At 38.8% G+C, this 14213-nt stretch overlaps 2 protein-coding genes across 2 annotated transcripts in view; one reads left to right on the forward strand and one right to left on the reverse strand.

Moving 5' to 3' along the window:
• Positions 1-14213, forward strand: part of LOC124377340 (ribonuclease inhibitor-like) — a 351047-nt gene that overhangs the window by 94741 nt on the left and 242093 nt on the right. The gene's annotated exons all lie outside the window — the stretch shown is intronic.
• On the reverse strand, positions 127-8316 carry LOC124376837 (lysine-specific demethylase 5B-B-like). The gene is made up of 6 exons (XM_046836131.1): positions 8184-8316; positions 1738-1826; positions 1527-1632; positions 1285-1390; positions 352-407; positions 127-241 (listed from the first exon to the last, which is right to left on the reverse strand). Exons 1-6 carry the CDS (start codon positions 8184-8186, stop codon positions 149-151), a joined length of 453 nt encoding a protein of 150 aa, XP_046692087.1. The 5' UTR covers positions 8187-8316; the 3' UTR covers positions 127-148.

Genomic DNA, 14213 nt, shown 5'->3' on the forward strand with positions numbered 1-14213 from the left:
ATAATATTTAATGCACAAAGTTTTGTTCGATTTAAACAGACAGCTCTATTTTCCCAAGTACAAAAAAACCCTAGCTCATGCAACAAAACAATGCAAAATAAAAATCCACTAATCGAAGAGGTGTGTAAAAAGTGTTACTCCTTTAATTCTACTTTTGACAGGCATAACACAAAAAGTGCACTTGTGATGTCGCCTGGATACATGATTGGTGGTACCACCGATTGCAGCAGTCACAGGCAATCTGAAATGTAGAGAAGACATAATTTTCTTCAAGGCACTAGACAGACACTGTAATCAATAATTAAATTGTGATAGATAGTGAATAATCTTGCCCATAGAAAACAGTAATACCCAGTTATTATCACCACTTATCTCCCCACAGACATGGCACAGCTGGCTCAGGTCATCTAAAATAACCAATTCAAGTGAGAAGGTTATATGATTTGCAGTGAATGTACATTTAAAATGTACATTGCAAAAGAAAATATATCCTATTTTAACGTTTGGTACAGGTAAATTTCTGCTAAACAAGCAGGTAGTCAAATGAGTTGGTGAGGATGATGGCAGATAGGTGTGGTGATTAAGAAGGATGTGCAGTTAATGACTAGGGAGGAAATGTAGAGAAGAGGCAGGCATTCTTACTGCTGAATGGTGATCATGAACAGTTGTGCTCCTTTTTTTTAGAGGCTGCTATGATTTGTTCAGGATTAATTTAAGAATGTAAAAAAAACCCATCTAAAATGGAAATCTTTTCTAAAATTATAAGCCTTCACAATCACTTTTTATTTATTTTACACGTCCTTGCTGAAAAAAAGTATTCTATATTTTCAAAACAAAAAAAGATTTTGAAAAAATTCAACACTGACCCAAACTTGTAGTGTATTCTCTTAAAAAAAAATACAAAATAAGAATAAATAAATAAAATTATATATATATATATATATATATATATATATATATATATATATATATATATATATATATATATATATATATATATATACACACATAATCTGCACTACTGTTTCCACCATTGATAATAAATCAGAATATTAGAATGAATTCTTAAGGCTTGTGTGATGCTTCAATCTAGGAATAAATTATATTTTATAATATATTAAAATAGAAAACCATTATTTTACATTTGTATAGCATTTCACAACACATTATTATTTTTTTATATTTCACTTTATTTTTGATCAAATAAATGCAGGCTTAATGAAAATAAGATTCTTCTTTTAACAATATTTAAAATAGTAATGTTACGACTGATACTGTACATACCACTGTTTTGGAGAAGAGTGACAGCTATTTCCTTTCTCAAGTCTTCCACTCCTTCTTTTGTGTTAATTAAAACAATTGGCTCCTCTCTAAGTACAAATTCAGCAAACTAAAAGAGGAAAATAATAAAAGAAGCAATTTCATTATAAAGGGAAATAAAACACTATAATTACCAACTTAATTGTCCTTCTCCAAGATCATAAGTTCAGGGTAATTAAATAATTTATCTATTTTAAATCACTTACTTTCAAAGCAAAGATGCCACATGATGTGCCATCTTGCTGTTTTGGGTGAGGCAGTGTATCGCAGGACCACCTTGAAAAATTCCATCCCTTTTGTCGCATAAAAGCCCTTAACATATCAAATCATCATGATTGTGATGCTGGAATAAGTCATTTTCCTGAAGAGATGAATTTTGTACAGAAGCACATTTTTGGTATGAACAACTTCAAATACCTCGTTACATCCTGGCATTGTCTCACTTTTTCTGAACTTTCTCCCAGAGGATCTAGGAACAAAGCCCTCCTTTGAGATGGCAGCATAACCTTTTAAGATTTTAAACAGTAATGAATTTAGATTTTAGATAATGAAGAGATTGACATGCATTTATTATTAACAATTTATGTTTAAATGAAGTTTCTTGTAGGTAAAATGGCTTCATAAACATTATAATAAAAAGTTAAACAACCTCTTTTTGAAGGAATCTACTTTGTTTTGTATATTCTCCAGACACCTTGTTTTGCACTTGCTGGGACAGCTACTTCCTTTACTTATCTGCTGATCAGGCGGTGCTGTACTGCATTTGCTCTAGTGGTAGGTGATGATGACACAGTCAAGTCAAGTCAAGTCAGGTTTATTTGTATAGTGCTTTTCACAACAGACATTGTCTCAAAGCAGCTTTACACAAATCAACAGTGATGGTGAATGGTGTGAATTTATCCCTGATAAGCAGCCGTGGCGACTGTGGCAAGGAAAAACTCCCTTAGATGTTATGAGGAAGAAACCTTGAGAGGAACCAGACTCAAAAGGGGAACCCATCCTCATTTGGGTGACATCAAGAGTTTGATCATAAATCTTTCAACAATACAGAACACTGGAGAGTAAGAACTAACATGATTACTGGAGTATAAGATTATAAGTGATGTTCTTTCTGCAGTCTTATACAGTCTATATGGTTAGTAGCTCCGAGTTTTATAAGCTCAGCATTTGTGATCATCACAGATCCAGCATCAGCTTCTCTATGCCAGAGCTTTAAACACTCCAGGAGGTCCAATGTCAAACTCCACACATGTAGCGGGAACCAAATGGCACTGGTACGTCTCTAGATGGTTCGGGATGTTTGCGAGTTTGGCATCTACTTCTTAAAAGGTCCGTAATCATCAAGATGGTGGGAGGTGACTGGAGCTGGCCAAACCTCAGGGTGTTTCGGAATGGGAGAGAAAGAGAAGCAATTAGCGTAGCTGCTGTTCATGATATTACCAGCACAAGTTGATAATGTGCATGTGATCAGATGTTCTGGAGCACAAGGTTATGATATGTGATGTGTGTTATGTATAGGCTTTGCTAAAAAGATATGTTTTTAATCTACACTTAAACTGGGTGAGTGTGTCTGAGCCCCGAACACTGTCAGGAAGACTATTCCAGAGTTTAGGAGCTAAATGTGAAAATGCTCTACCACCTTTAGTGGACTTTGCTATTCTACGAACTACTAGAAGCCCAGAGTTTTGAGATCTCAGGGAGCGTGGCGGATTGTAGCGTGTTAAAAGACTGGATAGATAAATGGGAGCCAAACCATTTAGTGCTTTATAAGTGAGAAGTAATAGTTTGTAATCTATTCGAAACTTAACAGGAAGCCAGTGTAGGGACGATAAGATCGGGGTTATATGATCATATTTTCTTGACCTTGTAAGAACTCTGGCTGCTGCATTCTGGACTAACTGAAGCTTGTTTATTAATGACGCAGGACATCCACCTAGTAACGCATTACAGTAGTCTATTCTGGAGGTCATAAACGCATGGACGAGCTTCTCTGCATCGGATATAGACAACATGTTTCTTAGCTTAGAAATATTTCTAAGGTGAAAGAAAGCTGTTTTTGTAACTTGGTTGATATATTTGAAAGACAAGTTGCTGTCTAAAATAACTCCCAGGTCTTTTACCGTTGAACTAGTGGTTACAGAACATCCGTCTGAATGCAGGTTGAGATGCTGGAGCTTCTGTATACTAGTTTTTGGGCCGATGAGCAAAATCTCAGTCTTATCAGAATTTAAAAGTAGAAAGTTATGGGTCATCCAATCTCTTATTTCCTTAACACACACAGTTATCCGGGTTAATTGAGCTGTATCGCCTGGTTTAGATGAGATATATAGCTGAGTATCATCAGCATAACAATGGAAGCTAATTCCATGCCTTCTAATAATATTTCCTAACGGAAGCATGTATATTGGGAAGAGCAGGGGTCCTAGAACTGAACCTTGCAGCACGCCCCAATTTACTTGCATTAGCCTGGATAGCTCTCCATTTAAATCTACGAAATGGTAACGATCGGACAGGTAGGATTTAAACCAGCTTAATGCCTGTCCCTGAATGCCGATGTAATTTTGTAAGCGATCTAGGAGGAGATCATGGTCTATACTGTCGAATGCAGCACTAAGATCTAGTAGAAGTGTGTGTGTGTGTGTGTGTGTGTTTTAAGGTCTGTGCTGAGTTTTACAGAATTACACAAACCAACCTGAAAAGTACCTTTTTGTCTTCTTTGGATAAATATGCACCAAAGATGATCATGTTGTACCGATCACGTGGTGGAGCCTATGGAGATGAAATGAAGACCCTCCTAGACCAACTTGATCAAGTAATTATTTAGCAGCTTGTTAAGTAATTGTTTAATGTCAAATCATGTAAACATATTGTAAAATGTGTACTCTGTGAATGAGCATAATACTGGCCCTTTAAAGGTGTAAGCCCTAAGCTTTTGGTTAAATATAACCTGCATAAAACTTTTTCTGCGTCTTTCAGGCTTCTGATGTGCTTGCTCAGAGAAAAGTTACAGGTCTCAAAGGTCTACCTTTGTTTATGAGGGAAAAATCTGTATTCTTCCTGAAGTCTTGCCTGGTAAGTGTGTTATCAGTCTGTTATCAGCATATACTCTCATACCTGAGGTACAGATCCTGTAAAGAAAAAACAGTTTTGCCTGGTATCCAAAACTAATCTGCTAACTGTTCTATAAGCTAAACGACAGGGGAAAGAGTAGAATGGAGGAGGCAAAGTGTTGGCAAAAATTTATTTATTGAATAATCCTAGTTGAATACTTATCAGTAACGAGTCTGACAGCACAAATTAAGTGTTACACTATATTGCCAAAAGTATTAGGACACTCCCTTTAATAACAGGTTTGACTACTTTAGTAATTTCCATGAGTACAAATCTTAATGTATAAGCATATAATGATATTCTATGGAATTGTGTGCTTCTGATTTTTTAACAAAAGTTTTGACAGGCCCCTTTTCTCTTCTTACATGAAAATGCCTCTGTGTATAAGGCAAGGTTCAAAAGGAAATGAATAATTCCGCCAGTGTGGAAGAACTCGACTGGTTTGCATAAAGCCAAGTCCTAATCCCAGCTGAACACCTCTGGTGTGACTTTAAATGCAGACCTTGAGCCAAAAACTCAAACCAAACACCAATTACTTGTACATATGGGTAGTCAGTTTAGACACTTCCATTTGCAGTGGACGAATAGCGTTCAGGGGAAGACCTGCCAGCAGAGAGCTGCAGTTGTCTAGTCTTGAAATGACAAGAGACTGAACAAGCACCTGGGCAGGAAGTGAAATGTTTAAATGTTGAATCCTTCGGATGTTGTAGAGAAGAAATCGTCAGGAGCGAGCAACATTAGCGACATGTGGAAAAAAGGACAGTTCATTGTCCATAGTTACCCCAAGGTTACGAGCAGTGGCTGAAGGGGAGAGCCATGAAGTGTTATTTGGAGATCTTGACCTGGAGATGAACAGGACCCTTTTCTATTCTTTTCTATTTCTGTTCTTGCATTTAAATCCGACCAGAAGTGTTCATCTAGAATTAAGCCTTTGCTTTTTGCAGACCAGTCAAGTTTTTCCACACTGACTGAATCAGTAATTTCTTTTTTTTTTTGACCTTTTCATACCTAGTGGCATTGCTATTTTAGAATATATAAGGGTCCTGTTCAAACTCTTGCTATAAAATTAGAAGCACACAATTCCATCAGATATAATTATATGCTTAAACATTAAGATTTGTACTCATAGAAATTACTAAAGTAGTCAAACCTGTTTATTAAAAGGGGGTGTCCTGTTACTTTTGGCAACATAGTGTATATCAGGGGTGTATACCAGTCAGAGACCGAGAGCCACATTTTTTACTGTGTTATTGCAAAGAGCCACATCATACACATGGGCACACATGAACATCACCCATCCCTTCCTCTTACACACACACACACACACACACCTCTGCTCAGCCAGATTTATTGTAAATGTCACACAACAACATAATGACAGAAATGGACTCCTACAGTTCTAAGACCACAGGACAGTCATTTTCAACAATGAACATTGTGCACACACACACACAAACTCAGTTTAAACAAGTTCACAAACAAAAATATTATAATTTACAATAGCGTTTTTCTTTTACTATGCATGTTACTTAGTGGGACTTTTGGCGTCCTTGCCTTAAACAATCCTCTTCAAATCTGCCTCGTATTCCGTTGTTGCCACTCAAAGCAATTCTTTCACATGGGTGTCAGTCAGAACAGATCGATGCTTTGATTTCACATGTTTCCGGGTAGAAAGCACAGACTTTGTTTTTTTTTTATGTTCACTTCGCTTGAGTCAAATGCGCATATGCTTGAGGTGAATATACCGCAAAGTTTCCCAGTAAGGGAGAGATCATTTAAGTTTTAAAAATACCGTATTGAACTCAAGCGAAGCGAACATGCGGCTCGCGAGCCACGGGTCGGCCACCTCTGGTGTATATCAAAGCAAACACAATGGAAAATTGCGGCATGTGTGATTTTTTTGGTGACCTATCTCAATATAAAAATCTTTGTGGTCCAGCAGAATTCAATAAATTATGGGTTATAATTCTGTCTTTATGCTGATTTTTCACTGCAGGACACAGACCCAGAAGACTCACACACAAAAGGGATGAAGATGGGGGTCTTATCTATCATTGAAGATGACGTTGCCACCATCAATTCCAATGCAAATATAAGGTGCCTGTCTGTGGTTTTAAAGGAGCAAGTTGTGCTGGACTATGTGCAAGACCTCCCTACAGCTGTTGTTCTACTATTTGGCTTGATTTATGCCATCAACATCAGCTATCCTAGAACTAAAATACACGTTCGAAACCATACAGAAAGTGTTTATTGGCCTTAACCCCCAGTGCTCTACAAGAGCCCAGTCGTTCAAGAACAAACTGCTAAAGTTGAAGTAGCTGCAGTTCATATGGCATATGGCAAAGTTCTGATTTGTTCCTGGTGGTTTTGTAGCTTTATAACAGTGCCACATATGCTAAAGTAAGTTTTAGTGTAAGGTTTTATGACTCAAGTTTTGTTTTTAGCAGTTGTAATATTTGATTGCTCTTTCACATGCACTTGTTTATTGCTGCAGCATTAGGATTGTTGTTCTGGCACTTTGAAAAAAAATCTTTTGTACTCCAGCTCTTTAAGTGTTTATTTGTATTTTTCCAACATTTGAAAAGCATTTGTATTTTAAAGGCATTACAAAATTGTCTTTTTTTGCTTTTTATTTTATTTCAATTTTAAATTTTATTTTGAATTATTTATTTTATTTTGATGACTGGAGAAAAAACTATCTGAATCCAATTTTTGTAATTGTGGAATAAATATTTTTCTCAAAAAAAAAAATTCTTTTTTGATTGTGTTTACAGTATCTGTGTTTGATTTTTAATGTGAATGCCAAACAGGAATTTTTTAAAAGTTTGAATGAAAGATTTAAAGCTGTAAATGAAAAGAAAATTAAGTTGAAGCAACTTTTTTGAGTTTACTGAACTTCAGGTCTGTTTCAGGTCGTTTTTAAATTTAAACAAACTCATGATGACTAGTTAGATGAACACACTGAGAAAGGTATACCTAACTTAAGCTAGCATTTTCAGTCCACTTTCTACAATGATTTGGCATAACTTTAACCATGGAAGTTGAGTAAATTTGCAGCAAATTTACTAAATTTTTTAAGTTAACTCAACTTTTTATTTTTTTCAGTGCAGAGACGTGACTTTCCATAAATAGTACAAATTTATTAAACAAAAAAAATGATTAAAAACATTTTAAATTACCATTTACTGCTTACCAGTTATTTACCCACAATCGGAGAGACTAGGTTAGATCCTCTTTGTAACAGAAGGGACAGAGCACACAGCAAATCAGTACATAATTCTTAAAAAACAAGCATAAACCAAAAATAAACCCAAAACACACAAACAATCTCCCCTTCTGTTTAAGTCTCAAATCACAGCTCATCAGATAGTTACATGTGGAAATAGTTATGTAAATGGCACATACACTTATACACACGTTACAAAGAGAAAAAAAAAACAATTAACTCCCGATTAATATTTAAAAAGCATCCAAGCGGCTCACAGAGCAAAAATACTGTTAATTTAATACACCTGCACCAGAGATAAATATCCAAGTCCTTACTCACACATAGCACAGAGCCGCTGCGCAGGATCATCTTTTAAAACACTCAGTAATGCAGCGGTTTACAACCGCGACGTCCGCCTGGTCCAAACTGTAACCCAACAAGCTAATTCGGGTTTATGAAACAGTTTATAAAAACATATACAAAACAGCAGCTAGCGCTCTTTGGCCGCACCTGGGGGGTATTCCAGAAAGCTTGGTTAACTTACCATTTGCTAAATCATAACCTCTGGGTTGATTTACCCCAAACAGGCATACCATGAGTATGTCGGTTCCAAAACACCTGAGAAGAGTTAGTTTAATCAACCTCCAACTGGTTACCCAGAGGTAATGCGCGTGCACGGTGCATATATAAAGACATTTTCAATAGATCGCTGATTTCACGAGTCACCATGGAAACTCAAAGCGGAAAAAAAGAGAGCGGCGTATTACAGAGGCGGAGTTGGAGGTTTTAATGCTTATGAGGAGTTTAAGCCAATAATATTAAAAAGAAGCAATACAGCTGCATCAGCTAAAGCAAGAGAGTTGACTTGGCAAAAAATACCGGACAGAGTAAATGCATGAGTGTATTAAATTACAAATTTGGTATTGGCTCCCGTTTTATTATAATGCAAAATAATGAAGTATGACTTATACATCCTTTTGAATATGTTATATCACTATGAAAGCGTTTACTTTTCCTGCCATTTATTTCTTTAGTTTAAAATAATAATGTATATTTCTTATTTAATAAGCTGTAATCCTTCTGGAGCCACAAGAACTTTAAGCCAAGTCAAAATGAAACACAAAAACATTCTGCAAAAAGGTCATATTTGATTACACAATTACTGAACTATTATTATAACAGGATTTAGTATATTCATTCTGTCATGTAGCTAATAAAAAGAAGACTGAAGCCCGTCTAACTGGTGGGGGTCCACCACCACCTCCCCTCACCCCATCTGAGGAGCTGGCTCTGTCCCTTAATAAAGGGCGACCAGTGGTTGCTGGCATTCCAGGGGGCAGTTCATCACACACACCATGCACCACAAGTGATGGTGAAAAATGGTGAAATGTAAGTTTACCTCTATGATTTTTCATTTTTTTTTTGTCCTAATAAATTACTATCTCTGTCACTTAAAGGCTTTTTGAACAAGATTAATTTTTATGTAGGTTTATTTTATTTAACTGTATATGATGTATAGGCTCCTGTGATCTTAGTCTGACATCTTACTCTTTTCATGTATTATTTTCTTTGATAATATTGAGAATTTAATGGGTTGTGTGTTCTTATAGATACTGATGGATGTATTGTATTATTGGACCCTCCAGAAAGAACACAGTCTGTCACAGTTGTAATTGATTTGTTGAGCTGTATAAGGTCTATCTCCAAAAACAAATAAGAAAAAGTGACATGGAGATGGACCTTATACAGCTTTAAATGGAAGAGAAAAGGTTTCTCATTAAAAAAGCAGCACTTCATATTTCACTGAAGTGCTTCATAGAAACATTTCATATTTTCTTTTTCATATTTATTTAATATTTCTATATTCTTATTTTTATACCACAACATTCCGCACAAGGACACTTTACACCACACCTTACTGCACACGGACACTCATGGATAATCAAATTTTTATTCCCTCATGCCGGACCGCCGTTAAAAGCATTTCACTGCATGTCGTACCCTGTATGTATGTGTATGTGACAAATAAAATTTGATTTGATTTGATTTGATTTGACTTGAAATTGAATTACTGGAGCATCGCCTTAAGGTGAGAACTTGTCTGAATATTAATCTGTTGCATGTTAAAAGTGGTGTGTGTGTGTGTGTGTGTATGTATGTGTAAAGCAATATAAATAAATATTTTATTGAATTTTACAGGAAATAAAGAAATACTCTGCCTGGCAGACCAGTGCAAAAAAATTAATAAAAGTGATTTTGACAGATCCTGTCTCTCAAAAGTCTTCCGTCTCTGTTGGCCTCTAAAATCTGTAGGTGTTCCTCTGAGCCATCTTCCTCAATACAAGGAGGGTGGCTCTCTCCTCTTATAGTGGCAATATTGTGAAGCACAACACAAGCTACTATAATGTCGCATGCCCTCTCTGGACTAACCCGGAGCCCACGCAGACTCTGAAACCAAGATTTGAGGATCCCTATAGTCATCTCCACCTTGGCCCGTGTTCGGCTGTGAGCCAGGTTAAACCGTGTCTGTGGTCCAGGCTCAGGTTCAGGGTAGGGTGTCATTAAATAGGGCAGACAAGGGTATCCTCTGTCCCCCAGAAAGTAACCATTGTACTGTCCTGTAATGATTGAAATGTACAACACAAATATAGTAAAAGGAAAAAAAAACAATTGTATAAAGCAAAACATACCCTGCTGAAATGTCTGGTGAATTCTGGCATCATGCACAGATCCTGGCCATTTTGCCTCGACATTGGTAATGATTTGGGTTGCCTCACATATTACCTAGTTAGTGGAAAAAGTAATGACTTTAATGATTTTAAGAAGGAAAAATTAAGTTGTTACCTGCACATTGATGCTATGAATAGATTTCCTATTAACACAGTCTCCTCATTTATTGGTGGAGCTTTAATAGGAATGTGAGTGCCATCAATGCACCCAATTACATTTGGAAACCCTGAAACAGAAAGTTATGGAAGTATGAAGTGTGTGCATAATGAATACATGTATAGATATAAAAAATATGAGTAAATATTAAATATATATGTGTGCCAGACATACTGTACGAATGGCTTTACACACAGTCGCCTTTCCCACATGCTCTGAATCGCCCACACTGTACAAAAAATGTTTTCTGTGCTAAGCGCAGAACCGCGGTTTGTCACATTTGCGATATGCGGTTTTAAAAGACGTGTTAAATAAACTAACGAATCTTTTGAGAAACGATAATGCTCTTTCAAATATTCATTAGGGTATGCAAACATCAATACGCGGTGTTATAACCCTCTCCGACGAAAAACTCGTATAATTTGTGCTTCTACGTCCAAAGGATCCTCATCAAAAGGGCACGCCGAAGTTACACTGAAACATAACCTGCTCCCGAGCAGGTTATCTTCAGAGAGTCAGTTGCTATGGTTACATACATACACTGTTAGCCCGGATTTAGTTTCTACTTAAATATTCAAGCATAATACACTAAAACAAAAAGTTTGATGACAGAACTTTATAATTTTAAGTATATTCTACTAATTTGTTGGCATAGTCCAATGTGCAAATAATTTGAAGTACAAGTCAAGTCAAGTCAAGTCAAGTCAAGTGGTTTTTATTGTCATTTTACTATACACAGTGGTACACAGTACACAGTAAAACGAAACAACGTTCCTCCGAACCCTGGTGCTACACAAAACAACAAAACAACATAAAGTGCATCGAGTGCAGCCTGGTGCAAACAGTGCAAACAAAAGAACAGTACAGACAGACAGAGTGCAGACAGACAACACAAGACAAGACAAAAGACAAAACCAAGTATAGCGCCGACTAGTAAACCTACTGTATACTTACATATACAGTACTGTGTGAGGTGAATGTAAAACTATACCCAGGAGAAAATACAAACAGAAAGAGCAATGTAGTGCAAAAAACAGCAGCAAGGAGGTGCAAAGACAGCATGTAAACATTATACTGTAGTATAAAAGGTGCAAAACAGCATGTAAACATTGTACTGAATATAAACATTGTACTGAATATAGTATAAATAATAATAAATATATAAATGGTGATGGAGTGGATCGAGATGAGTGATGAATGTGTTTAGTCCAGGTTGTACAGTTCAGTTCAGTAACAGTAACACACAGTGAGTGTGTGTGTGTGTGTGTGTAAGTGAGTGTGTGTGAGTGTGTGTGAGTTCTGTTCAGTTCTGTGTGTTGAGAAGCCTGATGGCTTGTGGAAGAAACTGTTACACAGTCTTGTTGTGACGGCCCGAATGCTTCGGAACCGCTTTTCCTGATGGTAGGAGGGTGAAGTATGTGTGACGGGTGTGTGTGATCGTCCACAATGCTGTGTGCTTTGCGGATGCAGCGTGTGGTGTAAATGTCCATGATAGAGGGAGAGAGACTCGATGATCTTCTCAGCTGTCCTCACTATCCTCTGTAGGGTCTTGCGATCCGAGACGGTGCAATTCCCAAACCAGGCAGTGATGCAGCTGCTCAGAATGCTCTCAATGGTCCCTCTGTAGAACATGGACAGGATGGGGAGGGAGGTGGGCTTTCCTCAGCCTTCTCAGAAAGTATAGACGCTGCTGGGCTTTCTTGGTGATGGAGCTGGTGTTAAGTGACCAGGTGAGGTTGTCCGCCAGATGAACACCAAGGAATTTGGTGTTCTTGACGATCTCCACAGAGGATCCATCGATAATCAGTGGAGATTGGTCGCTCTGTGCTCTCCTGAAGTCCACAACCATCTCTTTCGTTTGTCCACGTTCAGAGACAGGTTGTTTGCTCCACACCAGGCAGTTAACCGTTGCACCTCTTCTCTATATGCTGACTCATCGCTCCTGCTGATTAGACCCACCACGGTCGTGTCATCAGCGAACTTGATGATATGATTTGAGCTGTGCGTTGGTGCACAGTCGTGAGTCAGCAGAGTGAACAGCAGTGGACTGAGCACACAGCCTTGAGGGGCTCCAGTGCTCAGTGTGGTGGTGCTGGAGATGCTGTTCCCGATCCGGACTGCCTGAGGTCTCCCAGTCAGGAAATCCAGGATCCAGTTGCAGAGAGGTGTTCAGGCCCAGAAGGTTCAGCTTCTCGATCAGGTGCTGAGGAATGATTGTGTTGAATGCTGAGCTGAAATCAATGAACAGCATTCGTACATATGAGTCCTTGTTATCCAGGTGGGTGAGGGCCAGATGAAGGGTTGTGGAGATGGCATCGTCCGTGGAACGGTTTGGACGATACGCAAACTGCATTGGGTCCAGGGAGGGTGGAAGCTGTGTCTTGATGTGCCTCATGACAAGCCTCTCAAGCACTTCATCACGATGGGAGTGAGCGACGGGACGATAGTCATTGAGGCAGGAGACAGTCGATTTCTTTGGCACAGGAACGATGGTCGTTGTCTTGAGGCACGTGGGAACAACGTTACTGCTCAGGGAGATGTTGAAGATGTCAGTGAAGACATCTGCTAGTTGTTCTGCACATTCTCTGAGCACCCTGCCAGGAATGTTGTCAGGTCCAGCAGCCTTCCGTGGGTTAACTCTGCATAGAGTTTTCCTCACTTCAGCTGTGGTTAGACAGAGCACCTGGTCAGTGGGAGGAGGGATGGTCTTCCTCGCCACCACGTTGTTCTGTACCTCAAACCGGGCGAGAAGTCGCTCAGCGATCTGGGAGGGAGGCGCCACGGTCACAAGCAGGTGATGTGGTCTTGTAATTCGTGATCACCTGGATGCCCTGCCACATGCGCCGAGTGTCTCCACTGTCCTGGAAGTGGTCGGATTTTCTTCGCGTGCGCGCTTTGCCTCTCTGATAGCACGAGACAGTTTGGCCCTTGCTGTTTTAAGGCCGCCTTGTCCCCTGTTCTGAAGGCAGAGTCTCTTTGTTTCAACAGCGCACGACATTTGCAGTCATCCACGGCTTCTGATTGAGCGTGTAGTGATGGTCTTGGAGATGGTCACATCGTCAACGCACTTGCTGATGTAGCAGGTCACTGATGATGTGTACTCTTCCAAGTTGATGGAATCGCCGAGGTTGCAGCCTCTCTAAACATGTCCCAGTCAGTGCACTCAAAACAGTCCTGAAGAGCAGAAGTAGCTCCTTCTGGCCAGGTTTTCACCTGTTTCAGAACCGGTTTAGAGCGTCTGATGAGCGGTCTGTATGCTGGAATCAACATAACAGAGCAGTGGTCTGAGTATCCGAGATGGGCGGGATGTTTGTGTAAACAAGATCCAGCGTGTTCGCTCCTCTCGTTGCAAAGTCCACATGCTGATGGAGTTTAGGAAGCACAGTCTTGAGATTCGCATGGTTGAAATCTCCGCGATAATAAACAATCCGTCGGGTGAGCATTCTGCAGGTCGCTAATAGCGCCAGAGTTCACTCAGTGCCTCTTAGCATTAGCACTGGGAGGAATGTACACTCCGACGATGTAAACTGTGGTGAATTCCGTGGTAAATAAAAGGTCTGCATCTAACAGTCACAAACTCCACTAGACAATGAGCTTAAATTGAAAAGTTATTGAACAGACCACACCTCTTCTTTCCAGTTGTGACAACTGTCTATTAGTAATGAGCAGTTGCTCAAGGTATCAGTGT

This window comes from Silurus meridionalis, chromosome 23, assembly GCF_014805685.1.
Source record: "Silurus meridionalis isolate SWU-2019-XX chromosome 23, ASM1480568v1, whole genome shotgun sequence".
NCBI classification, from domain to species: domain Eukaryota; kingdom Metazoa; phylum Chordata; class Actinopteri; order Siluriformes; family Siluridae; genus Silurus; species Silurus meridionalis.

Excerpts from the sequence above, each read along its gene's own strand:
- LOC124376837 (XM_046836131.1), bottom strand. Across the intron at positions 1,391-1,526 it reads GTGGCATCTTTGCTTTGAAA|TTTGCTGAATTTGTACTTAG; the intron begins GTAAGTGATTTA and ends TTCCTCTTTTAG. Across the intron at positions 242-351 it reads TAAGTGGTGATAATAACTGG|ATTGCCTGTGACTGCTGCAA; the intron begins GTATTACTGTTT and ends TCTACATTTCAG.